Source organism: Gallus gallus, chromosome 20 (genome assembly GCF_016699485.2).
Source record: "Gallus gallus isolate bGalGal1 chromosome 20, bGalGal1.mat.broiler.GRCg7b, whole genome shotgun sequence".
Lineage (NCBI taxonomy): Eukaryota > Metazoa > Chordata > Aves > Galliformes > Phasianidae > Gallus > Gallus gallus.
The window spans coordinates 14,081,332-14,106,459 of record NC_052551.1 but is presented as its reverse complement, the minus strand read 5'-3'; the positions used below and the strand labels follow the sequence as shown (position 1 = coordinate 14,106,459).

Sequence of the window (25,128 nt, the reverse complement as noted above, 5' to 3'; positions counted from 1 at the left end):
CCACGCCTTCAGCCCAGCTGCATATTCATGATCACCCGTGCTCCTGCCTCAAGACCTTCTGGGCAGTGATGAAGGCGATGCCGGGGAAGCAAACCCACCTGGCCACCACAAAACCCTTCTTGGTGGTTGCACAAACCCAGCTCTCACCGTCTGTAACGTCAGCCTAACCTCACTCCATGAAGGCTCCTTTGTACCTGACACCCCAAACAAAGCACTCTTGGTGCCCCTTCGAAGAAGGCAGCCCCACTGCCCCTGCCATGTCCCCAGCTCAGGGGCTGTCACTGTGCCACAGCCTCCACAGTACAGGAAACCCTCATGCTTGGCGGATGGGGCTGGGTTTTATTTCTCTGCTGCAGGAGATCCTCTGTGCCTTGCCCGTGGAAGATGCAATCAGCAAAGCCTCATATTTAATTAGCGCTGCTTCTCCTCTCCCATATGTTTCCAGTTAGAGGCCCTGCCTGGTGCCAGCAGTGCTGCCCTGCTCAGCTTGGACGGGTGCAGTGTTAAGCCCAGCAGCCGGGCAACATCTCCAGCAGCCCCCAACAACCTGCTGCCCCACTGCTGTCCCCAAACACAGCAGCCAGCATGCCCCAACGTACACCTGTGCATGGGCAGAACCCAGCCCCGCTTACAGCTCTGCTGCTTCTACCTGCATGTGCTTGGCCATGCCCTCAGCAATGCTGCACCAAGGAGCAGCTGCAGGGCATGATCCAGCTGCTCTGTTTGTCCCCCTGGAGGGCACCAGCATTTCTCTTGTCCAGGAATACAAAGATCTCACCCCAAACAACAACAGCAAAGGGACTCCCTGAGTACACTGACACCCCCAGCCCCGCTCCCAGCACTGTGGGGACCCTGTACCCATCTCGGGCCCCGCAGGTTGACAGGCTTGGTAAGCCCCAACAACTGCAAACGATCAACCCTGGGGGGATTTTTTCCTCCCCTCAGCTCTGGAGTCAATTGTCAGCCCTGCTTTTAAAGACACTCTTGTAAGCAGCCCGGCTATGCTTTTCTGCTTTGGAGGAATTCCTCTAAAACAATAATAGTGACATTGTTCCTCACTTTGCTGGCGGTTTTATTGGGCTCACGTTGGAGAAAGGTGACCGTGGCTGCCTTTTGGCCACATGTGTTTACACAAGGAAATGCATGTGGGTTTTGGGGTGGCGCCTGGAGTCAGCAGCCGCTCTCTGTACTCCTGACCCTTACAGAGCTGCTTTCTTGCTTCTGGGTACGTTTACTGCACTCCAGATGTGAGCTGGCTCCAGCAAGGCTGCGGAGCGCCAGGGATCTGGCATCCCCAGACTCATCAGTCCGTGGGGTAGAATGCCACGGTGGTTGTTTTAAAAGCTGTAATGCGTTCTTGGTAACACATCATGATTTATTCAGTCCTTGTTTGACAGGGTGCCTTTATCAAAAGCTCATGTGAATCCAGGCTGTGTGGCGTGCTCTGGCTGCAGCTCAGCCAGGCTCTGCAGACAGATCAGTCTGGGCTCTCTGGGGCACTGTGCTTTGGCACCCTCTGTTCTGCAAGCTCCAGGCATCAGCACCCATGACTGGACCACAAGGAAGGTGCTCTGAAAGAACAAATCTTGTAACATTGACGGGTGTCAGTCAGGTGCCCCAGGTGCACCCAGATGAGGGGTGACAGTCCCAAGTTCCACCATCATGCCTTACAGAGCCCACATGCTGCTGGCCTCACTCCAGCTTGCAAGTCTATAAATGGAGAGGAGAGAATTGGAATCAGAGTGTGTTTGGGGAAGAATAGGGCATGGCTGCTGCGGCTGAATGCGGGTCCTGGGGGAGTAGCGAGGTGTCATCACCCTGTGAGATGCCCTGTTACTAAAACCACACTTTGTTCGACTTTTATGCCATTTAAACCACACAGCATGGTTACAGAGAGCAGCGGCTGGGAGGACCTGGCAGGTTTCCGTGCACAGCCCCACAGAGTGCTGTCAGCCCTCGGTCCCACTGCTTTGTGGGGCCATTCTTATGGGCACAGACAGACGCAGGAAACCTTAGCCCTGGATTAGGAATGAGCCTTTGGCTTAGATATATTTATTTGCCTTTTATCATAGTGGGAAATAATGAAACAGCAGATAGGAGAGGAAGAAAAAAAATCCAATCTGGGTCAGAATCTCACACTGGCTAGTTCACTTCACAGTTTAAGTAAATAATTCTCATCCCAAAGCCCTTCAGGGTCACATAAATGTGCCTCTTTGCATGGAAGAGACTATTTTGATAGAAGCTGGGTGCCTGATGAATTTGCAGCTTTCCCAAACTGGGAAACTTGGTTTTTCACAGTGAGATATAAAATCCTATCAATTAATCTAGCTTTTATTGCACCTCTGGGGCATGAATGTGATGTTATTTAAACAAATGGTTCCCATTACCTTCAATTATTTTATAAATGTTTTTCAATGATTTACAGGCTTCTATTAAATGGACAATATACTTCTGTGCTCCTTGAGGGGTAAACAGTGATCTGAGGACTGGGGCTCAACGATCTTTGTTTTTTTTCTTCTCTTCCTTTTACCCACACACTGGGCTCTACACTCAAGGGGGGGTGGGCACAGCTCAGGTCACGCTGATGGGGCTGCCCCTGGCCCACACCACATCACTGAGGTGAAGTCATGAGGGACCCTCATCCCATTGTTTCCACCCCAAAGCCATCCCTGCACTGTGACAGCCCTAAGCAGGGCTCTGCAGTTGGGTGTTCCCAGCTGCACTGACCTCCCCATGTTCCAAAGCAATGCATCTGGTCCTTGCAGGGCCTTCATCCCAGGGATTTGCAGGATCATTCTGTAATGCACAAATGATACACTACTCTGTGCACTGGGAAGGGAAGGGGGGACTCCTGTTTTGCTCCTCCTTCTCCCTGTTTGATGCAGAATGCCCCAGAACTCTCCTGTAGGTCTGCACTGGACCAGGCCTGTGCACCATGGGGTTGTGAGGGGCTGCCTGGCTGCAGCCCACAGCTCTGAGCCCTACTGGGCCCAGAGCCCTCCAGACCCAGGCATAGGGCTTGTCAGTACAGGAGGACAGAGCAGATCAGATCGTTCCTTCACGGGTTGGAAGGAACGTGGGCTCTGCTGCCAGTGGGAAGCACTTATCTTGGTGGGGGTCAAGCAGGGACATGGTTTCTGTAGCGCTGACCCCAGCCCAGCCCTCATCCATCTCCTGGAAGCTGGTGCTCCCCTGCTAACGCTCAGTGCCACACGTTGACAGACAGGATGGCAATTAAGTATGCACTCTGCTCATTCACTTGAGCCTGTCTACATCTCAGGCAGCTATGGAGATAGGCTCTGTTTACAGAGCCTGCTGTCATTTATTAGTCTTCAAGGGTGTTGTGAGGAGTAGGGAGGGGGAACATCACTGTGGGAAGATAAACCTGGCAGAAGGGCAAAGCCATGTGACCATAAATCTGCAGCCCTGGGTGCACAGAGCTGGGCACTCATGCCCTGTGCGTGGCCAGGAGCAGTGGGAGAGTGCAGGGACAGCCACCAAAAGGGACAGAGCCACGTGAGGCGGCAAGGCCAAGCTGAGGTGGCAGCAGGCAGCCACCATTTTTTTTCCTGAAAGTCAGACCCACAGCGTCAGGCACAGGGTAACATTTTTCTCAGCTGGCCCTCGATTTCTGCCTTGAACTGCAGCCATGGGCCTGCTTAGGATCCTGGGTGACCCGAAAAATTATTTTTCTTGGCAAACAATGACTCCTTCCAAGTTGTTACACCACTGAAAATAGCTAACATTTTAATTAAACAGTGCGAGGCCTAACAATGCAGATCATCACTTTTTCCCTTGCATTGTATTGCTACAGCAACCCAGATGGGAATTTTGCATCCATCCCCCAGTTGGGACCATGTATGCTTATAAGAGCTGTGAGTGCAAAGCCACAGCCCCGTGTACACATCAGCCTCAGTTCTGGGTCTCCCCACTTGCAGAGCCAATGAAGCACAGCTTGCAGCACAGGCACTTCCCACTGAAAGGGTAAGCAGAGCCTCAGGCCAGAGCTTCACCCCTATCTTCAGCCCCCCAGAGCCTCCACTCTGCTTGCTCTCTGTCATCTCCAGGTTTTTATGCTTTTCTATAACTTAAACCTATCACATTAATAAAACATATTTACCTGACACCCTGTCTTTCATTTGCTTAAATCAGGTTATGTTTGGAAGACAAAAGCATTGCATGGAAATGGCTTGCAGTGGTATCGAGGGGAGTCTTGTCTGAAGGGCTGCTGGAGAGTCAGCATGGTGCTGCGATAGCTATCTTGGGCTGCGTGCACAGCAGCAGCTCTGAAATCATATTTCACTGCAGCGGGAAAGAGTCTTCATCGTGTTTCTTCACATTTAGGCTTGGGTCTGTTTCTCACAGCAAGGTTATTAAAAACACTCGGACCTGAAATGGTTTCATTGTGTCCATGCATTTACTGTTTATTATTATTAACAAGTGTGTTGAGGGTCATTAAAAATAAATTGGAACGAGTGAAAAATGAGTGAGAAGTACAAGGAAACTGAATGACTGAAAACACTGATCTTAGTATCCAAGGGCAGAAAGCTCCCTCTTGGAACAGTGCCTTAGCTTGTGAGACAGAGGGGAAAAACTCTGCTTTCTTTTCAACCATGCACATCCTCCTCCTGCACAGGGATGCAGGGAATGGAAACAGACCGGGCCAGGTCCCAGCCTGGGCCAAGCAGCTCTGTGCCTGCGTGCACTTGCTGCTGCCACAGGAATGGGATTTGTCAGGATTTTCCTTGCAGACATCTCTGGTCTCAAGTTGATCTGACAGACATCAGAAGCCACCAGCGAGTACCTCCTATCCCAAAGCCCTGCAGCCAGAATTTGGCTGAGCAATGACAGGCAGCCTGCAAACCCCACAGCCATCCCACTGTGGACAGACTGCACGGAAGCAGTGTTGCAGGGATTAGAAGCAGCCCCAGGGCTCAGGATTTGCTTTTCCTCCTGGCAGGAGACAAAGTTAACCTGGAAGGAAAATGGCTGGGGATGGGCTGCTTCCCACATCCCTCCGGTAAGCACATCTCCAGTAATTAACATTACTAGAAGTGTTTTGTGTTTTTTGTTTTTTGTTTTTTTAATAACAAAAATGAAAAAACACAGAGAGGCTTTTAGTCTCATTTACACCAGGTCACATCAAAACTACAGGTGCTATTCTACACAGGTGCTAAAAAACATGTCCTAGTGAAGTTAAAAGTTAGAACTGTTCCCAAAAGCACAACTCTGACCACCCCATGAGAAGATGTGCATGTGAGTTACAGGGATGCCTTCCCCCATTGGGAAGGGCTGGGGCTGCCGATGAGCCAGGTCTCAGCCCACTGCCAGGGCATACAAGGAACTGCATGAGTGCTGGCACACCTCATCAGTACTGCTTGCCCTATCAGTGGAGCCAGTCATCTCATTAAGACCTTGGCTCAGCAGTATCTCCCTGCCATAAATCCACATGAGCTCAACCACCCCAGCAGCCCTCATTAGTCCTGGAGCTGCCTCCTCGTCCCAGGCAGGTTGTCCACATCAGGCCAGGGGGTTCCCAACTCTGTGACTTCTGCGGGTGCTGATGGCTCCATAGCTGACCTGGACTGCAAAGGAGCAGCAGAGGAGCTGTGGGCACACACTAACAGCGCACATGGGGCTTGTCTCAGTCGTTCTGCTCCAAAACCTGGGAACTTTGGGAAGGCTGAAAGACCACACTTCTGCCCTTCAGAATTTCACTGCTTGTAAACAGAGAGAACTGATCTAAACCACAGCACATGAACTGATTGGGTGCAACTTTGCTCTGAAAAGCTGCTTTAAAATTCTCATTTTCAAATCTTTATTATTATTATTATTAAAGTAGATACACAACAGGAAGTACTCACCCCACGTAAGACTATCACGAGGCCACCAGACAGATGGATCCGGCGTGTGGGGCTGGCAGAGCCCATGTAAACAACACGAAACCCTGCAGGGCCACATGGAGATGTGCCTTTTGCATAGGCGGAACAAGGTGGGCAGCGAGCACTTAGCAGAGGTGTTGACTGAAGCTGGCAGTCATCACCCAGCACTTGTGGACAGGCAGCTTGGCACAGATGTGGCACCTTCCATTTGGTGACCACTCTGAAAGGAAGGGAACCGTGGGCAACTGTGGTACTTGCGCAGAATGTGGTCCAACTTGTGCCCCGGCTCCAGCCCACAGTACCACCCTGCCCCACAGACATGTCCCTTGGGGCAGATGGGACCTAGGCTTGGTGCAAAATGCCAATGGGTTTGGGAGTAGCCCAGTCTAGGTCTTGGAGAAGTGAAACCCTGAAACTTGATGTAATGAGGACACTGGGAGCTATTCCTTGCACCTCGACAGGAGAGCAGCCTCTTCCAAAGCTCATGTTCGAATTTGCGGACAGAATAGAGAATATTTCAGAAGAACTCCCCATTAAGAACTCATTATTAATATATATATATATATATATATATATATATATAATAATTAAAAACATGGCTATAAACACTGGTTTAATGAAATCCTCCCCTCCTGGCAGGCCCAGGCAAGCTGTAAACAAGCTTAAACCTAGTGGACAGGGGCCCTTCAGAAGAAGGAAAGTTGAAAGCATTTTTGTTGTACTTGTGGGGTGAGGGGAAGAGACACAGGACTCAAGATTGTGTTCTGCTGGGAAGCATGACGACATCCACAGGAGGAACACTCAAAGCCTTCTGGCCTAAATTATCTGCTAACGTAAATAATCAAATTCCAGGGACCACACTGCTCTGGCGCCACTGGAGCAAGGGGCGGCCCCGCGCTGCAGCAGGTGGCAGCCTGCCTGCCCTGCTCCCCGCCCTGCTCCTGATGCTCTCCGAGGAAGCCAGCATCACTCTCGGTACTGTGGGAAGTTTTTAATGGCTCACTCCAGGCAAGGCCTCTAAAATGTTTATATTAATACACGTTGGACAGCCACTCACTGGGTCTCAGCTGGAAAGCAGTCCAAGCAGCTGAGAAACATCTGGTTGCTAACCCCGGACAAGGCATAATCTGGTAGCCCAGGGATTTAAGAGGTCTCTTCGGAGGGAAAGAAGTTTGGCAAATATCTTACTGAGATCTCTGTTCCTCCACAGTTGTTTCTCAAGTCTCAGTCGCTGTTGCAGTGTCAGACAGTCGTTCTTCATCAAGTCCCTATTTACACAGCATCCAAGCCTCAATGATTACAAAAAGCTGTAATTAAGCATTACTCCCAGTTTCCAGGAACACTTCTGAAGGTGTGGGACTGTGTGTGTATCTCCCTGGCACATGCTCCCCCCGTGCTCCATGGAGAGAAAGCAGCTGTTTGTCCATTCACAACCACGCTGCTCTCCCAGCATGCTCACACCGGTGCTGCCAGCCCTGCCTGCCCCTGGCCCGTCCAGCCCCAGCACTCACACTGCACGGATACGGACATGCAGGAACCTTCCCTGGAGTCCTCCACCTTGAGGCCACAAACCTCCCTTCTCTGCAGATCTGGAGACCAGGATCACACAGACCTATAAAAAGAGCAGGGACAAGGGAAAATGGACTCATTCTGATAAACATGGCTCAGAATTTTGCTTCCTTTCTCTTTCTAGAATTCTTGGTTTTCATTTCCCTCAAAGGCAATTTCAGCTTTGGCTATTCTAAGATTGCCTTCAAAGAGTGGAGAGCATGTGGGACAAGACAACACAAATGAATAAATGTTCAGCAACTGAGTCAGGAAGGAACTTTTAGGCAGATCATTTGACATTTATTCTCCCTTATTACTACCTATAATACACCACAAGGCCTTCTAGACATCCCAGGGCAAAGCCACCAACAACCCAGCTTCAGAGGCAGAAAATTAGGACAGAAACCACATTTCTGAAAACCCTTTGTAGGCTTTATTGAAAAAGAGATAAGGACGAAAAAGGCGACAAGATGTTTGACAGATATAAAATGATGAGAAACCACCTTATCTCCTTATCTTCCACTTTGTCTTCTGCTCTTTCTTTTGTGGTGTCTGTTGTTGTTTTCTTTGCTTGTTTTTGTTGCAACAAACATGTGAGACACTGGGAAAATATAAAGGCATAAACACCGCGAGGGGAGGGCTGAGAAGAAGATACTCAGTAGAGGCCACAGAAGTCTCCCAGCACACTTGCTCTGGTCCAGCAAAGCACTTAAGCATGCGCCTCATACACATTTGACTCCATGGGGCTCTTCACAAGCTTGAAAGTTAAGCAGCTTTGGCAATTTGCTACAGCAAGACTAGAGAAACTGATGAACTATTAAGAAAACTGACTCTTGGTCAACAGCAAAGTTAGCTTGCCTTTGAAGAGCATCTTAGCCAAAGATTCATGCAACGTGTCAGTTTCCACTCACTTAGGAAAACTCTAAGCCACCAGAGATGGTTCCTTACATTCAAATTAGCATGTTAAAAAGATTATATACTAAGAATATCATCATCAAGCTTTCTTCAACTCCTTTCAGCTCAAGGTAGAGCTTGAAGCAGACACATGTTTACAGGTACACACAGAACTGGAACTTCTTTGTTTCAGTGTAAGCCAATGCCAGCTTAAAATAAAGTAGTGAATTCACTGTGCTGTTCCTTGATGTAGGAAGCACTGTCCTGAGGATGAAGCACAACCTCAAGTGCCCAGCGGCCAAGTACCACAAATACAAGGTGAGCCACAAACAGCACCGCAGCTCTGGGCAAGACACTACAAAGGCTGATATTTGGAGGAGCAGAGCACATCTGAACACTCCTTACATCATCAGGAAAACTTGAAAAAGTCTCTGGCTTTGCTTCTCTTTTTAAAATTGGCATAACAGCATTGCTCCTCTACATCACATCTGCCTGGTGTTTCCAGAGGGAGCTCTGTATCACATTGCTAAGCACCACTGAGATAAAACGTTGGGGCTCATTCCTGGCCAGGCCGTGTGCCCAAGAATTAGGGGCATGGCCGCATCCAGCTCCGCTCTCGCTTGCTGCCCCTCATTCCAGTCCAAACCCAGGCTAAAGCTCAGCCATTTGCTTCATGCATAGCAGCTGATGGCATCTGTTGGCTTAAAAGTTATTCCACTAACTTTGATGGAAGAAACTTAAATTCTAAATCTTAAGCACTAGGTTAAAAGGTTAAAAGGACACAAAAAGCATATTTAAGCACATGCTCCCCATATAAATACACAGAGCTTAATTACATCAGAGCAAGAAGCAAATAAGCTGTCTTTATTAGCAACTCAAATCTCACTACACTGGTGGCATTCCCCTAACGCCGGCACAGTAAAAAATATCGCGTTCCACGGTCTTTTAAATCAGAAATTGATTCAGGATCAATGGGAAAAGAGGTCCCCACGCGAGGAGCGGAGCTCCCCCTCCGCACGCGGTGCTGCGCAGCGCTATGGCTCCCCCTGCCGGCCGAGCCGGCACCGCGCACAGCCGGAGCACTGTGGGGCCGCGGGCGGCGCCGGCGCGTCCTCCGCAGCGCAGCCCCGGGTGAGCCCCGAGGGGGAGGGCAGCGGGACGCTGTTCTGCACTGCCTCCCCCCAGAGCGGCCAGCACAAGCCCCCAGGAGCAGCATCTATTTCGTGGCCATAGGAGTATTTATTATCTCTCACACCTTTACTTCAAGAGACATCAGATCGGAGCGCAAACCAAGGTCAGCGGGGACAGCTGAGCATCCTGCCCTGCATTGCCAGAGGAATACACGCAGGATGAGGCAGGTTCACTGCCCACCTCCATGTCTGCAGCATGAACAAGCGCGGGGCACGTGCTGGCAGGGTTGATTGGTCTCTACCACCACGGAGCTTTGAGGTCGCACACATTTGACAGAGCCACAGTACTTGGATTCAATGGCATCTGAGTCTTAGTGTGCTCTTTTTCCATGCTGCTCATACTTAGAGTGGAATCCCAGTGCATGGAGCACCAAAGTGTTCCAGAGTGCACCTCCTACATAAGACAATGAACACTGAACCACTTTTTTTTTTTAAAGCATGCCCCAACACTTCATCACAAGGACTATGGCTTCCACAGACCCCAGTGAAGCATGGCTCAGGTCAAAGCAGAACACATCAACCTGTGCAACTTGCAACACAAATCTGATGATTTTGGAGTTTTCAAACCAGCACTTGCAGTCTGAAGGCGGGGGAAGCACCAGACATGCACCAACCACACCCGCCTGAGCAGCACATGGACATTCTCCCAGCAGCTCAGTAAAACAGAGCCATTCAAGAACCACTCTGCAATGACCAAGCATTTTCCCGGTTCCCATTGAACACCTTCAGATACAGAGCTGCTTCAAACACACACAACGCTGACACAGTGTTAGTCTCCCTGTCTTCACAGATGCCCTCTGAGCTATAACCAGCAAAGACGAGAGGACAGCAGAAGTTTCACACATGCAGCTCATTCCCTTTTCTGACCCCACACCCAGAAATCTGTATTTCATCACAATACTGAAGTGAATGCACAACTGGGACCTTCCGGCAATCTTCGTTAGTGGAGGCACTCTGCACCCAAAAAAGCCCAAATGGTGCAGCTCCATCTTTATCCAGATTTACAGAAGTCTGTTTTTCACAGTTCACCACTTGAGAAGAACCAGGTAAAATCTCAGGCTGTGAAGATCTTCGTTAACTTGACCATCCACACATGGATTTGATTTCCTCAGGATTACGGCACAGAAGGTCACTGCAGTGCCAGCACTTCAGGCAGCGCTCCTGAGCACCACTGGCATTGCCAACTGACAGTTCTACGCAGGTCTGTCTGAGGGCTAAATTAAAACTAAAGCTTCTCCTTGGCACAACAGCAGCAGCAGCAGCTGGATAAAGACAATTGCCTTTCACCACCAGTTTCCATGCTGTTAACTAAGTGCGATCTGTAGGAAGATACTTCCGACAAATCAAAAATTCCATAGGGGATCAAAATCCAAACATAAATACAATTAAAGCCTTCTAATATTAATGCACACTTTTTATTATATTAAAATCAGGCAATGGTCTGATACAATAAAAAGGCTGCTTATGGAATACTGTTATGTTAAACCTTAATTACAGAGGATGTTAAATCCTTACAACTAATATTTTCCTCAAAAGAGTTAATGGAAACATCGTTGTTCATTGACTTGATAGCTGCTGCTTTAAAATGTATTTTTATTTTTTCTTTTTTTCTTTTTCTTTTTTTACACAAACACTTGATCATTTCATAAAATTTCAAACACACTAGGTTGGTTGCATGTAAGCTTGCATCCACGTTGCAGTTAGTGGTCCAAGAGTAAAACAGAAAAGGCAGTGATTTGCCAGGATGCAAAGCCAATACCAGTCCTTACTCTGCTGTATGCACCACTTCCCCAGATCTTCACTGAGGGGTCTTCTCTTCCAAGACTCAGAGAATCCTAACGGAATCTATGCTGACTTGATTTGTCTGTCAGACCTTTAGAATGGCCAACGTGAGTGCTGCACTCAGTTAATCAACGTTCCTGGGTGATTCCAAAGCACCAAAAATACAGCTACTGGAATTGGAGTGTGTGTTTGGAACCTATGTGCAGAGCTTCCCATTACAGTCTGGCAGCAGCAGATTTTGGCCATCCTGGTAAATTACTGCTCTTTTCACCATGTCAAAAGCCTATCTAGCAACATCAGCCGCAGCCAGCTTGGTGGTGTGGCAGCAATGCCAGAGGGACAAGGAAAATCCACGTTTGCGAGCAGAACAGATACTCTTGATTCCCAGGCTGGTGAAGACTAAATTTGTTGCAAAATCAAAACAATAAGCAGGAGGGAATAGGTCAAGTTATTGCCCCAGTGCTTACCCCTGCCATCCAGGGGTGAGAAGAGATAGAGAGAGGGGCAAAAAGAAAGCAGCATCCCCGCTAAAAAGAGGGGAAGAGGGAAGAGATTAAAAGAAACCTGAATCCCTCACCCAATGCTCACGTTACTGGTGAGGGAAATCAGGAAGAGAAATACAATCTATGCCTTGGCCAGAGGAAAGGAGGAAAGCTTGCCCCAGATTACCAGGGCATTAAAAAAATATAAAACCAAAAATGACCACAGTCACATTCAGCCTTTACTAGAGATAGCACAAAGGGAGGGATGACGGAGGTTAGCACACATCCCCATTAGTAGTCCATAAAGCCCAGTGTCGTACTGGAAGCAAAAACCTTTGTGTCTATTCTAATAAACAGCCCTGAGCTTCAACTCTATTGCAAAAGACAGAAAAAGGAAATAAACAACAAAACAACCCAGGCCAGACACACAGCAAGGTGATTGTGGGATGTATGCTTCACAGTTAAGTTAGATGTGCCACACTGGTCTTGACAGTAATAAATTTAAATTGACTTTTCCTGATACCAGAAGTTCAGCTATGTGGACAGTGGTTACACGACAGGATTATTTGTTATAGCACAACTTATATTTCAAATGAAAAAATTAGTATCATTTACAGTATCTGAAGAAAAATCTCCTTTGAGTGGGAACTTTCTTTCCAGTATTTTGAGGTCTACAAGATGCATCTAGAAAATTTACTACTGTGGAAAATGAAGACAGCTTAAATTGAATAAAGGGGCATGATTATTTTTTTAATTAATTGCTGTAACATTGTCCTTCAGGTGGCTGAGGAAGTTTCATATTTTCTTTAGACATCATTAGACGCCGAAGCTCTTGCAGAACAACTTTGATACTAAAAGAATTCTGCCATTTTGCTAGGACTGATATGGCTCTGGGGTCCACCTAGAACAGACAAAAATACCATTTCTGTCACAATCAGTACTATCAATACAAATAACTCCCACACACACCCACCAGCCAAAGATCTTTTAAGAAGTCTTGAGTGGAAGAAACCAAAGAATGCAAAAGCAAGCAAGTGGCCTCTCTGAAAGCATAATGAATCCATGCATAACTATTTGCAAGCTGTAAATGTACAGGAAAAGTACATTTTGATTCCAGAATTCTCTGTTTGCACAGTTCCCTTCTACTCCCCTCTTTCCTTCTACTCTAAGAAATGGTACGAGCAAACAAAAAGTATTAAACCAAATTGCAAATATAAAGCATTCATTTGAAGCTGCACAGGAAAGCCATATAAAATAATAAAAAACAAAAACTTACCACTCCATTAGAACTATTTACTCCATTCATATTAATTTTTGTTACAAATCTTACAAATGGAGGTGCTTCTGGATACTTAGGCCCACATTCTATTTTAAGGCTGTATATTCTGTTTTCATAAATTGTCTGGGGGAAAAAAAAAAAGCAGGGAGGGGGAACAATTATATCAGGCGGTTCAACAATCACTTGGTTAAAACAGTGGTTATTTCAGGGACCCAAACCACTAAACAGAAGGGCAGTCACTTGCATACTGTGCTGGCTCCCTCTGTTTTGGGTTCATTTTATAATATTTGGAGCACTAAATGCTGCTCTTCTGCATATTAAATTCTACTATTTTTTTAAGCACACATTGAATTTTCACATAAAGAATGAAGTTGGCATTGCTTCCTGTTCACTACCTGAAATGATTTTTCGTATCACCATATAGGTTAGATATCTACTTTTCAACCAGTCTTTACAAATCAGTTCTGTTTTTATCAATTCACTTATCACAGACATGATCTTGAAATCAAAACTATGGCTTTAGTGCAGAGAGCCATCTGAAGTTGGCCAGTCATAAAGCTGCACGTAAATACTTTCTTTGGTCAGTGGTCAACCCAACAAATGAGCTCTCTGAAAGGTGAATGCTCCAAAAGCTAGTATATTTCAAAGTACATGGGTTGCTCTGAAAGTAATGCCTCCTATTTGTTTCCATGGAATCTACAACAGATACATAGAGCACAATAATATTATTTGATAGAGCAAATTCTCAGCTATAAAACACTGTTTTTCAACACAGTCCCCATCATTAGCTGATTCGTGCAGATGAGCTGATCAAGACACTCTTCATTTTGTTGTATGACAGCTGTGCAAGGCCATCTGGAACATGGCTTGTCCTTCACACTGCTGTTGGCAATAGTGAAAGGCACCACCATGACTGTGCCAACATCCACTGGTTGGTTTCCACATACATTCAGCAATCATTGATGAATGTCAATGGGTGCCATTTTTTCTGCATGGGGGAATTTGATTCCACATCTTCACTCCATACACACTTCCATGTCAGACACTACTCTGTCAGACTGCCCCTCTGCTGCCAGCTGTTACACAGCAACAAAGTATAATGGGACAGTGGTGGGAAGGTTCAACCCCTACTGCCACACTACCAACATCTGCCTCTGACATCACGGGCCAACATCACAAACTGGGAGGCACTACTTTCAGAGCAGCCCTTGTACATCCTGATCCCAAATAGCATCAGCATTGTCCCAGAGACTGGGGGACAGTCACCTGGCTCAGCCTGGACTGTCCCAGTCTCCTGACAGAACCAAGCGAGCTCTGTGCACAGAGCAATTAACACACTGAAGTCTGCAGGTTTTTATGGTCCTAGCGTATAACCACATCACTTTAAGACTAGTGAACAGGAAATCTTCACCATGCACAGGTCTAGAGCCAGTATAAAATAGGTGCAGACAAAGTCAAAGTTCTGACAGCACCACTGTTATTGAATAGATTGTATAAGCAAGAGGAATGACTGGTTGCAAAACCATATGCACCGAGCCTGGGAAGGAGCAGAATGCTTCCATGTATGGTAGCAGGGACACTCCAGAGCAGCAGTGTGGACCCAGCTCACCACAACAGTCCATTTTTCCCTACAGGATGCCCAGTGTCAGATTCTTCCACCTGCCACAAGCATGACTGTTTTCTACCCAGAAGAAAACAGGATTTTTTTCTTTTTTTCCAAAGCCAATATTTCTCACATCCTATTAAAAAAAATGTTAATAACAGGACTGCATAAAAGTTCTCACAAATAAGAATGTCTGAAAGTTTCCAGAATCTCCCTTACTGCAGCCTGTGGCTTTCAAACAATTACCTCAACTCAAGAATAGTAAAATAATAATAATAATCTGTATTCATAAGTGTGTCAGAAAGATAATAGAGGCACAAGCTGAATAAATCTTTTGTCATAGTCCTCTAGCCATGGTTAGCAGTATGACGTGAGCTACAGATTTTTATCATTGCTGACAAGTCAACATATGCCTATTTGCATGTTTCAGTTTCTATTTAAATTTCCAAATTAGATTTCAAGGTTGTTTAAATTTTGCATAATGTGTAGGTGCACAGTGAGCCTTCCTCACAATCCTAACGTAGGCTCATTAAAGCTCTCCTAATGTTCTAAAATCAAATGTCAAATTGGCATATCATAAACAAATGAAATGATCATATATGGGGAGATGTTAGCAATGGCAAAAAGAGAAGAACACTTCTGGACAAGATAGAAAATACTGCATGTGTAAAGTGTTATTAATTCCTGTACGTCATCATCTTGAGTCAGAAAAGGTAACTGACAAAATGGAAACACATCAGGCGGTAGCATGATTGAAGGATTGTAAAGGTTTCCATATTGATAGCACTGGAATTTTTGAGAAGTGATACTGAAGCCAGACACAGTGGACAACACAGGCTAGTGCAGAAAGGAGAATTATCTACCTGCACTTCATGGCAGAGATAACAAGGAAACCAAACAGAGATACACAGCAAAACTGGGGGCAACAGACACCTCCTGTTTTTAGAATACAGGCATACATATAATGCACAATCAAGCCCTAACATTTACTGCCACAGACCCTCAGTTGAGTAAGGTTCTGGGAGGGAAAGGAGACAGAGAATAAACAGCAGTGCTATTAAAAAGATTATGATTGCATTACAAGAAGCTACTGTGGGAGAGAACATTCAAAGAAGTAACTGAATTCATTAAAATTCAAGTTTCCTGAGTTAGTTGAAACTATAAAAGAGCATGTCAGTATTTCTGCAATCAAAAACAAACCCGTAAACTCAAGAGGACACAGCAGAAAGACCAGCAGTACTGACAGGACATCCACATTTTACCTAGATCAGCTCCATATGTAATATCACTAGCTGAAGGACTTTAAACCTTACTGTATTCAAGAGCAGAGGATACTAGAATCCTGGAATCTCAAAAGTTAGGTCTTAATGAATCTGTAAATACAAAGCAGACATGTGACAGAACTAACCAGAGATGGGTACTAAAAGTATTCCAGATCATAAGCAGAAAGACACAGAGATACACGAAACCTGTTAGTGTACATAAGTTCATCTTCTAACGTAAGTCACTTACTGAAGAGTTCTGCCACTCATTTGTGTTTTGTTTGTTTTCTATTTCAGTGCTTAGATTACGAGAAGGAAGAGGAAGAAAAAAAGAAGTAACACTGGTATTTTAATATTTCAGTGGATGCTTACTCTTGGAGGCCCAATAATCATTCCTGTCCATCTTGTGAGTGTCATATCTTCATCATCTTCAAGGCCCCAACTAACTGTTCCATCACCTACTCCTTTTTGACCTTCTTCAAGTTCTTCCAACAGACGAAAATTACGAGGAACTTTTACTCCTAAAAAACAATCAGAACAATATTTTAAATAAAAACTTAAGAATACCACCATTTCTCAACAGTGCACAGATAGCCTTGTATTTAGCATGGAGTTTTCAAAGTGATACCAAATATGCCAAAAGTCTGATAGGCCAGTTGTTATGGCAGGCAGCAAAACGAAAGCAAAGCTCTCCATCCACTCAGAGACACAAACAGTATTACGGAGCTCTATTAGCACTTGTTTAAATGATCTATAGCATGAAAACGTACCAGATTCTACAAAATGAGCCGAGTCAAGTCCCTCATGGTGTCAAGTCAAATATCACTACAACCAACTAGAACACTTTCACAATGTTAATAGGTTAATCTCACGTTCAGTGGGCTCTGTCAGTAGCAATGCTGTCCTTAGTACCTCTGACCCCTTATCACCACAGAATTTCAGCACTTCTGAACTGCTAGCACACTATTCCTCAAAACATACATGGTAAAACAGGGAAATTTTCTTATCCCCACTACGTTAATGAAAAACAATGGCACAAGGGCTCAGCAAGACACTCACAGTCACAATGCTGCATCTGTGGTGAAGGACCTTGATCCCAGGCCACATGGGACTTCATTATTTGTTCCTCCTCGGGGTGCTCATACCTCAGCCACCACAAACAGACGCACACTCCAGGCCGCTGCTTCTACCTCAGATACCCAGGCAGAGCACGACTTTCCAGTGGAAATAAAATTATTGCCAGGATACATTCGATGGACTTATTTTCACCTGACGTACAAAAAGTTTGGGATCTGGATTATTTTTTCACCTCAATAATCCAAAATGAACTATGCACCAAAGTGTAATAGTGGAAAATCCTAATGAATGCTCTTCATCATCACTGATGCACCATGGCAGCAAAAGAATGAGCAACTCGCCTTGAAGCATCCAAAGTGAACCCAGTGGACCTTTCCTAACACATCACCTCATCCAGCATTCACAGCATGTTGCATGCAGAGGATGTTAGAAAGAAACCAAGACAGAGCTCTGAGAACCATCTCCAGAGCTCCCTGAAAACATGGGCAGCAATAGGCAGAGGGCCTAAAGCTTTGTAAAAAGCAGTGGCGCTTAAAGTCTGGTGGCTCTGGTGTTCTTAAAATCCCTTCAAAGTATATTAATGACCTACAGAAACTAAATGTCAAAGTCACTCTTGCTCCAGAATTATAGTTGCCAGAATTTCATTCACTACAAAAAAGGCAAATTACTGAAGGAATTAGTTTGTTGGCCAGTTTGGTACCACATCTCCAATAATCGAGTTCCAGAATATTCTGGGTAAATGGGATTTAGTGACACAGCTGTAGTGAGGACACAGAGAGGAGCCCAGAGCCAGCTGAGAGGTATCCACTGGTCACACCAGAGCACCACCAAATGCAGGAGGGGCTGCAAGGCACAGTGCAGTGCAGCTCCACACTAGATCATGCTGTGACTGTGACCGCTGCTGAGCAACACAAACCTTTGGCTATGAAAGGAAATGAGTCAGTGCGGCTGTGAAGCCATCACCATGAGGCTGATCCCAAACCTCGAGCAGGAATAGGACCTCTTGGAGATGGCTGCCATCTCCCTAGCACAAAACCTCTAAATTATCATGCAGCCTGTGGGTCTTCAGCATGGGAAGGTCCAAGTGTGCTCCCCACAACTGGGCTAGGCAGAGCAGGCATCTCATCCCAATTGGAATCCACAGGGACAGATGCCATCACCAACTTCACATGCTGCTGCTCTGCAGGACCTTCGCGGAGCACATCATGCCACCAAACCCCATTTCCCTGGGCAACACCACTGCGATGCCCAGCAAATGTGATCTGAGCCTCCCTCTGTCAGTGCTTGCTAATATTGCCTCATATTCACCAGTGGTGTGAAGGAAACTTACTGAAGCTGAGTGAGACCAAAATCACAACCAAGGAGGAATCAGTACCATGGTGGCAGCACCGCATGCTTTAAGGAAAGCAGACGCAGGCCATACATTAAAGAAGCAAACCACAAATACTGCCTACCTGCCCCTTCTCTGAGCACCAAGCACTCTGCTCAATGAAAGAGGCAGGAATCCTGCACAAAAAAAAAATTAGGTGATCATGTAATAAAAAACTCCATCATCTGGTGAGGCCATAATCAGACTGATGGGCAGCTTTACTGCTTAGCACAGCTAGGTGTGGCTTTGCAATGTTATAGGGAGAGAAGGCAGCTTGACCTCAGGGCTCCCCCAGGGCATGGCTGCTCAAATGCAGCACATGCTGGTTCTGCCTGAATCACAGCCACCCAATGCAAACAGCATTTTTGAGGTCCCTGACAGGTCCAAGGTCTGCAGAGCACTCACTGCTCGCATCTCACGCTGGCTCCTATTACACGGAAAAAGTGAACAGAAATGGTTATTAGTTACACGGCAACTGCAGGAGCATTAGCTTATTTCCAAATGACCTGTCCTTATTCAAGGCAGAGGAACAGGTCAGATGCAGGCTGCTGGTCAGCCCAGGAGGACGCACAAAGCTGAAGGCAATGGCCTGGGACATGCAGAGGCAGCTGCCGCAACCTGCTGGTCTACCGCACCTGGGCAGGACTGTCACTGCTGGCTGTACGCAAACATACCATCGTGCTTTTGTCCAGCAGAATTCCTGGAAAGCAATCTGAATTGCTCTATGCACCCACACTGTTTGTCAGGCAGAGCAGGCTGTGCCAGGGGATGCCCTGCTCCACCCCATCACCTCCCACAGTGCTCACAGCGCAGCAGAGATCTCCCAGGGAGTTCCCAAACCAATCTGTTTTTCTGAAACTCCTTTGTGTAACACAAGAAACCCTCAATAAAGCCACAGGTAATTAAAAATTAATAAAAAATACTTCCAGCTGTGCATTTTTATAGAGCCTTCGCTATGGCTCAAGAAGACTTCCATACAGCGGGAGGGTTTATGGCATAAACACACAATTCCACCCAGATAATGGCTTTATTCACAGCTTGCCTGATCTTGCAGAAATGCTCCCAGAAATGTAACTGAAGAAGCATTACAGGGCAAAAACAGGTATTTACTTTCATTCACAAGAACAAACCTACGAAAGCTGAGCCACATAACTGCATCAGTAAGGTAAACTCTCAAACCACACAGGTTTGTAGTGTCTCTAAAAAGTTCATTTTTAGTAAATTTGCATACAGGAAGCCTCAAATCCAGACATTAATTCATTAAGTAGTTCATGAAATATTTTTACAGGAAATCTGAGAATAGCACTGAATCATAGGTGAAGGTTTTCAGAAAGTCAAGACACGAATTTTACCGAACTTAAAGTTGCAATTAAGGAGCTGCTAGGCTTTAGGTGACATCCTCTCCAGCCTTCAAATAGAATCAGGACCTTTTGTTTCCAGAACTTCCAGTGCTGCTGCATGGATGGGCACCAACGAGTATTTGGCACCAAGGCTGTTTGCTGGACTGAGAGCCATGGGCTGGGCCAGCTCAGTCACACTGGGACCAGGAGCCTGTGGCCACCAGAACCCACTGCAGCTCTGCACTAGGGAAACAGAATTATTCCTGGAAGACAGTTAAATGCAGCTTGGGTTTCTAATGCCCCAGAAGCACTCTGAGATTCGCCTTCTGTCCCTGTACCACTAAGGATGCACAGACACAGAAATCCATGCATCTTACAATGATTTTTAAAATGTTCTAACCAGTCTGAGGTTTTCTAATCTTAAATTTACATTCCTGTGAAATACAGAGCATGTCTTTAACAAGTTAAAAATAACGTCTGTGGACACTCTGCTTTTTAATATTTTAATTTTCCCAGCTACAGAGGGGAAGCAATCCCGAATTCAGAGACTGTATCACAGTGCAAATAGCACAGTGAGAGCAGTGAAATGAAGTGGGCAATGCTTCTGAGAGTGGATGCTCCTCCTGAATGCTCCTCCTTGGCATGGGCAGAACGAAATAAAGACCTCACAAAAATGTCAGTGAATCACTCTTTCCTTTGTACAATGAAATCTTGAGTATTAAAGCACAAATATTTCATAGAAAACAGCTTAACAAAGCGCACTGAAAATGCTCTTCACTAGTGCCATGGTTTAACCCAGCAGACAGCTAAGCACCAGACAGTTTTTCACTCACCTCCCCCCCATCCCAGTGGGATGGGGGAGAAAATTAGGAGAAAATGAAGTAGAACCTGTGGGTTGAGATAAAACTATGTACTGAGAAAAAGACAGTATTTATGACAAATATATACATATGTACATAACAAGTGTTGCACAAGCAATTGCTCACCACTCCTCCACCAATGTCCAGCTAGCCTCAAAGGCGGCAGAAGAGAGCGTGATGAACTCCTATCCCCTTCTAAACTCCTTCTGCTCGATGCTGTATGGTATGGAATATCCCCTTGGCAGGTATAAGTCAGCTGTCCTAATTCTGTTCCCTCCCAGCTCCTTGGGGCCTTGGCTCTGTATAGTACTGCTTAGCAGCAACTATCAACATCATTGTGCTATCAACATTTTTATTCTCCTAGAACCAAAACATAGCATCATACCCAACATTCTGGAGGGAACAATTCTGTCCCAGCTGAAACTAAGAGAACTTGCCAGGGGCTCTTAAAAGAATTGCTGCAGTTTTCTTTACACTTTCATGGATAACAGGAAACCCCAAATTCTACCCTTTCAAGGCAATTTTAATTTTCTGTACCAGTTCCTCACCTACACTAATTCAAGGAAACAGAAATCCATTAACTTTAACTGCCTTTGTTGCTCACATACATTAAAATTCTTTCTGCTGTTTACTTTTGTGCATTTGCTATTCAGCCTTTAATACACCTCTTCCAATGTAATCCTCATCTCTCTGCAAACTGCAGCTATCTGGAAATTTGACAGCTTATCCTTACAGTACTACAAGTGTAAAAAATAAATAAATCATTCCTTGTCAAAAAGGTATATAAAGCTTTTGAAGTGATGTAATATTTAAAACAGCAAAAGGCTTTCAGCAATTGTCACAGAAACTTTCAAGATGCAGGAACCTTTGATTTCCTGCAACTTCTTTACAGACACCTCCTCCTTGACGCTGCAGACAGGTACTGAAATAGCTTGCAAACTCGGAATAACTTCTTGAGAGCTTGAAATAATTCAGTGTACTCAGTTGTGCAGAAGCTAGAGCCTGACTCTGTCCTTCATTGGTGGAAGCACATTATTTAAAGAGAGGGCTTTAGAACGCCTGAGGTAGGCTGGCGTCAGCACAGGGCTGAAGCCCAGGAGCTTGCCAGCAGCAGGGGGGTGGGACAAATTCTATCATTTGTATCAGACCTGGAAAGCAAAAGGTTACCAGCTCAGTTAGAAAGTGCACTAGAGAAGTCATCCTAAAGTCATCCTGCAGCTGGGAATGCTGCCAGAGCACCCTGCCCTGCTGAAGGCATGCTGACACCTCAGCATACCTCACCAGACTCATCAGCTACTTGGTTAATGAATTATTTTAAGTTTATTTTAATATCCTAAGGAATTATTTTAAGTTTTCAGCCAGAATCTCATTCTTCCAATACATTATATAAGCATACCATTACATACAAAAAGATTCAGCTGTCTTATTGTAAGATTTCAGAACTATTTACCTTTATTTCCCACTCTATCCTTGCATGACACAAAGCGTCTCTCTCTGCCACCAACTTCTTCAGCAACTACTACTTCAAGTACTCTTACATTCCATCTTATTTAAGGATGCCCAATTTACCTTTCCAGTTTCCTTTTCATTTCTTTCCCCTTCCCACAGGTATTTTACTGACAGACTTAGAAGGCACTTGGTGGCTGGCAATACTTATTTGGCATAACACTGAGTACTGTGTGCAGTATACATACAAAGGCTCCCATACCCTTCAGTAAACAGTTTCTTCTGCATTCTAATGGCTGTTCCACTTTTCACCAGGGATTTTTGTGGGGATTTTATGGGTCCCCCAACAATTACCAAGAGAAGTTTTTAATACACCATACTGAAGCCAGTATGTCCTTTTCTTTCTTAGCAATATTAACCACATAGATTACTACTATCACATCCATTCACCAAATGATTTGTCCTATCCTTCTGAGGTTCTCCACATTCCTCTGACTTTAAGTAACTTATATCTGGGCAAATTGTGTTACCACTCTGTTCCTTTGGGCTGTTGGTAAACATAGTGTCTACCGCAGCTCTGCAACCGACCTATATGAGAATGGTGAGTTAAATGAGGTCATTACACTTTTTCTCACGATAGAAGTTGGAAAAACAGTATTTCATAGGCCAACATGTCCAGGCTCTGACCCCTTATAATAACCGTCTTTCCACTATGGCATGGCAACACTGGAGCAGGAGCGAGCTGTGGCAGAACACCCACAAGTACCCATCTGCAGCCCACTCCATGAACCAGCAGAGCCAACATGTGCAGCATGCAGCCTGAGAGACAGGCAGGCACTTACTGCTTGGGTGCTCTGGTCTACTGTGAAACCTTATCAGGACGACTAAAGCCAACTCTTTATTCATACATTAACTGTGAGGAGAAGAGAAAGGAGAAAAATTATCATTGGCAATGCAGAACTCTGTATAAACAATACTGGTGAGCCTTACATCTTCACATTTTTTTTCCCTTTTAATTATTCTTACTGGCTTATTAAGTAAAAAGACAAGGTTTACTTGTCTAATTCCCAGGATTGGCCCTGACCTTTTTTCTTTAAATTTGTAGTGCCATAATCTGTCATTCCTTCCTCTGGGCCAGTAGCTGCTTTCAAAGAATGACTGAATACTTTTCATCCTCAACCTCTACTTAAGCTCTTTCATTTAACTATAAACTTATGATATCAAACACCTCAAGTGCTTTGTAAGTAAATATGAATGCATTTAGATGCCATGAAACAAGTGTTAGCAAAACCTGTTCTACAAATGAGTGAAGACGTCATGACACTTGCATGCAGCCCCACAGTGAATCAGGCACAGTGCCGAACAAGGAGTCACTTCCTGGCTCTGTGTTACTAATGCCTTCAGCACATTGGTGAGGAGGAATCATGACCTGCATTTTAGTGGCACTACTGCTGTCAGGAACTGGACACTACATTGCTCTCTTTTTCAGAAAGGACAATCTCCAGCCATACTTTACTGGTGCACTCAGACAAAGCAGGTTGGTGGTAGGTACAGCAGACTGGGATTCACAGCTGGACAAAGCTCCCAGGCCCACATCAGTGCAAACCACTGGTCTGTATGCAAAACTTCCCCGGTCCCAACCATGGGGCTTACTGCAGAAGTTCAATGTTTTAGCAACACTTTTTTTTTTTTTTTTTTTTTTTGACACATACTGTTTTGCACTATTTCCTCTTGCCAGCAGCACTTAAACAAACAGGACCACAAGAGCAGCTAAACACAGTGCTTGTCTGATGCTCATGTTTTAGAGGCAAGGAGCTGAGCCTTGTTTGCCATCTCCCTGGCTTTGTACTGCTTCCAACACTGAAGGCCAGGGACAGTTCAGGAGGATGTGGTGTAACACAGCAATACAAAGGCACAGTGTGGCTGATGGACAGTGGCTACCAACATATAGCTCATCCCAAAAGCACAGAGGAGCTGTGCAGGGCTGGCTCCAGACTGAGTTGCTGCAGTTTGGATCTCCATCTCTCCTCCCCCCTCCATGACCACCCAGGCAATAATTCATGAAGCTGCATTGGCTTAAAAGCAACAATCACTGGCCTTGCTCTTCCAGACACATATGAAATGGAAGGTCAGCAGACTGATAGGATTATAGGAGCAGAAAAGTGAGATAATGTGGTAGTGGAAATGTGCACTGTCCATGGGCTTTAACCAGGTGCTCCACACCTCACAGCCACCTGCTTCCAAACACAGAACCCTACTATGGACATGGTCACTAGGAATTAACTGCACAGTGACATTTATTCTTGAGGGCTGGAAAGCCACCAGCAGAAACCTATCTGTAAGGAAAGTACCTCCAGATATTTCCGCTGTACCTCACAGTGCAGCCCTGGGACGATCCCACACTTATCATCAGAGGATGAGATCTAAGCATGGCACTGCTAGGGCATACTGGACACTGTTTATGAGAGCAGACTGGGTGTGATTGGCAAACAGGAATGAAACTGTATTATTTGGTCTGCAGAGGCTGACCAGAAAGGATCAGCAAGAAAAGATACAGCAAGAAAAGATACACAGAGGTCCGGTTACTGCCATTTAGTTTAACGCGTTTAACCACTCATAGCAGGTGCAAAACGAGGCAGGAAATCAGCATTCAACTTCCTGAGCCCTTCGGAAGCGGCACCCTCGGGCCTCGACCCCCCGACAGCCGCCGCCCACCGCCGAGCGCCGCATTCCGCCCACAGCCCCGGAGCGCTGCGGCGGGGCCGAGACTCACTGCGAGCTGGGGGCGGCCGGGAGCGGCCTGCGCTCGGCGGGGCCTCCGCGAGGGGCGTTTCCGCGGCTCCCTCCACCGAGTCACGCCCGGCCGCAACCCGCAGCCCCCGGCCCACCCAGCCGGGCCTCCGCAGGCAACGCGCCGCGCCCCTCGGCCCAGCCCCCGCTGCCGCTCCCCTTCCTCCCTTCCCTTCGCCGCAGCCCTGGCCCCTCCGTCGGCCGCCTTCCGGCTCGGCCCCGCCGCCTGCTGCCCCGCGGAGAGGGGCGGCCCGACCCGGCCCCGCCGCCCGCTCACCCGCACCCGTGGTGGCCGCCATCTTGCGCCGCTGCCGCCGGAGCCCC

The 25,128-nt window shown here is 46.1% G+C and overlaps 1 protein-coding gene across 5 annotated transcripts; it reads right to left on the bottom strand.

Annotated features, from left to right (window-relative positions):
- Positions 1-10,910: 10,910 nt before the first annotated feature.
- Positions 10,911-25,128, bottom strand: UBE2V1 (ubiquitin conjugating enzyme E2 V1). Of its 5 annotated transcripts, XM_046902778.1 has the most exons (6): positions 25,082-25,128; positions 22,857-22,927; positions 18,454-18,505; positions 16,295-16,443; positions 13,055-13,180; positions 10,911-12,679 (listed from the first exon to the last, which is right to left on the bottom strand). In XM_046902778.1, exons 4-6 carry the CDS (start codon positions 16,337-16,339, stop codon positions 12,533-12,535), a joined length of 318 nt encoding a protein of 105 aa, XP_046758734.1. In that variant the 5' UTR covers positions 16,340-16,443; positions 18,454-18,505; positions 22,857-22,927; positions 25,082-25,128; the 3' UTR covers positions 10,911-12,532. The 5 variants fall into 5 exon arrangements, with proteins under 5 accessions (XP_046758734.1, XP_040506555.1, XP_040506556.1 ...); XM_040650621.2 differs by lacking the exon at positions 18,454-18,505; XM_040650622.2 differs by lacking the exon at positions 18,454-18,505 and having other exon boundaries at positions 25,088-25,128.

Coding starts and splice junctions, on each gene's coding strand:
- UBE2V1 (XM_040650621.2), bottom strand. CDS start 22,920: ATGAATAAAGAGTTGGCTTTAGTCGTCCTGATAAGGTTTCACAGTAGA. Junction 13,181..16,294: donor TGATTATTGGGCCTCCAAGA/GTAAGCATCCAC, acceptor TTTTTCCCCCAG/ACAATTTATGAAAACAGAAT. Junction 12,680..13,054: donor TAAATAGTTCTAATGGAGTG/GTAAGTTTTTGT, acceptor TGTCTGTTCTAG/GTGGACCCCAGAGCCATATC.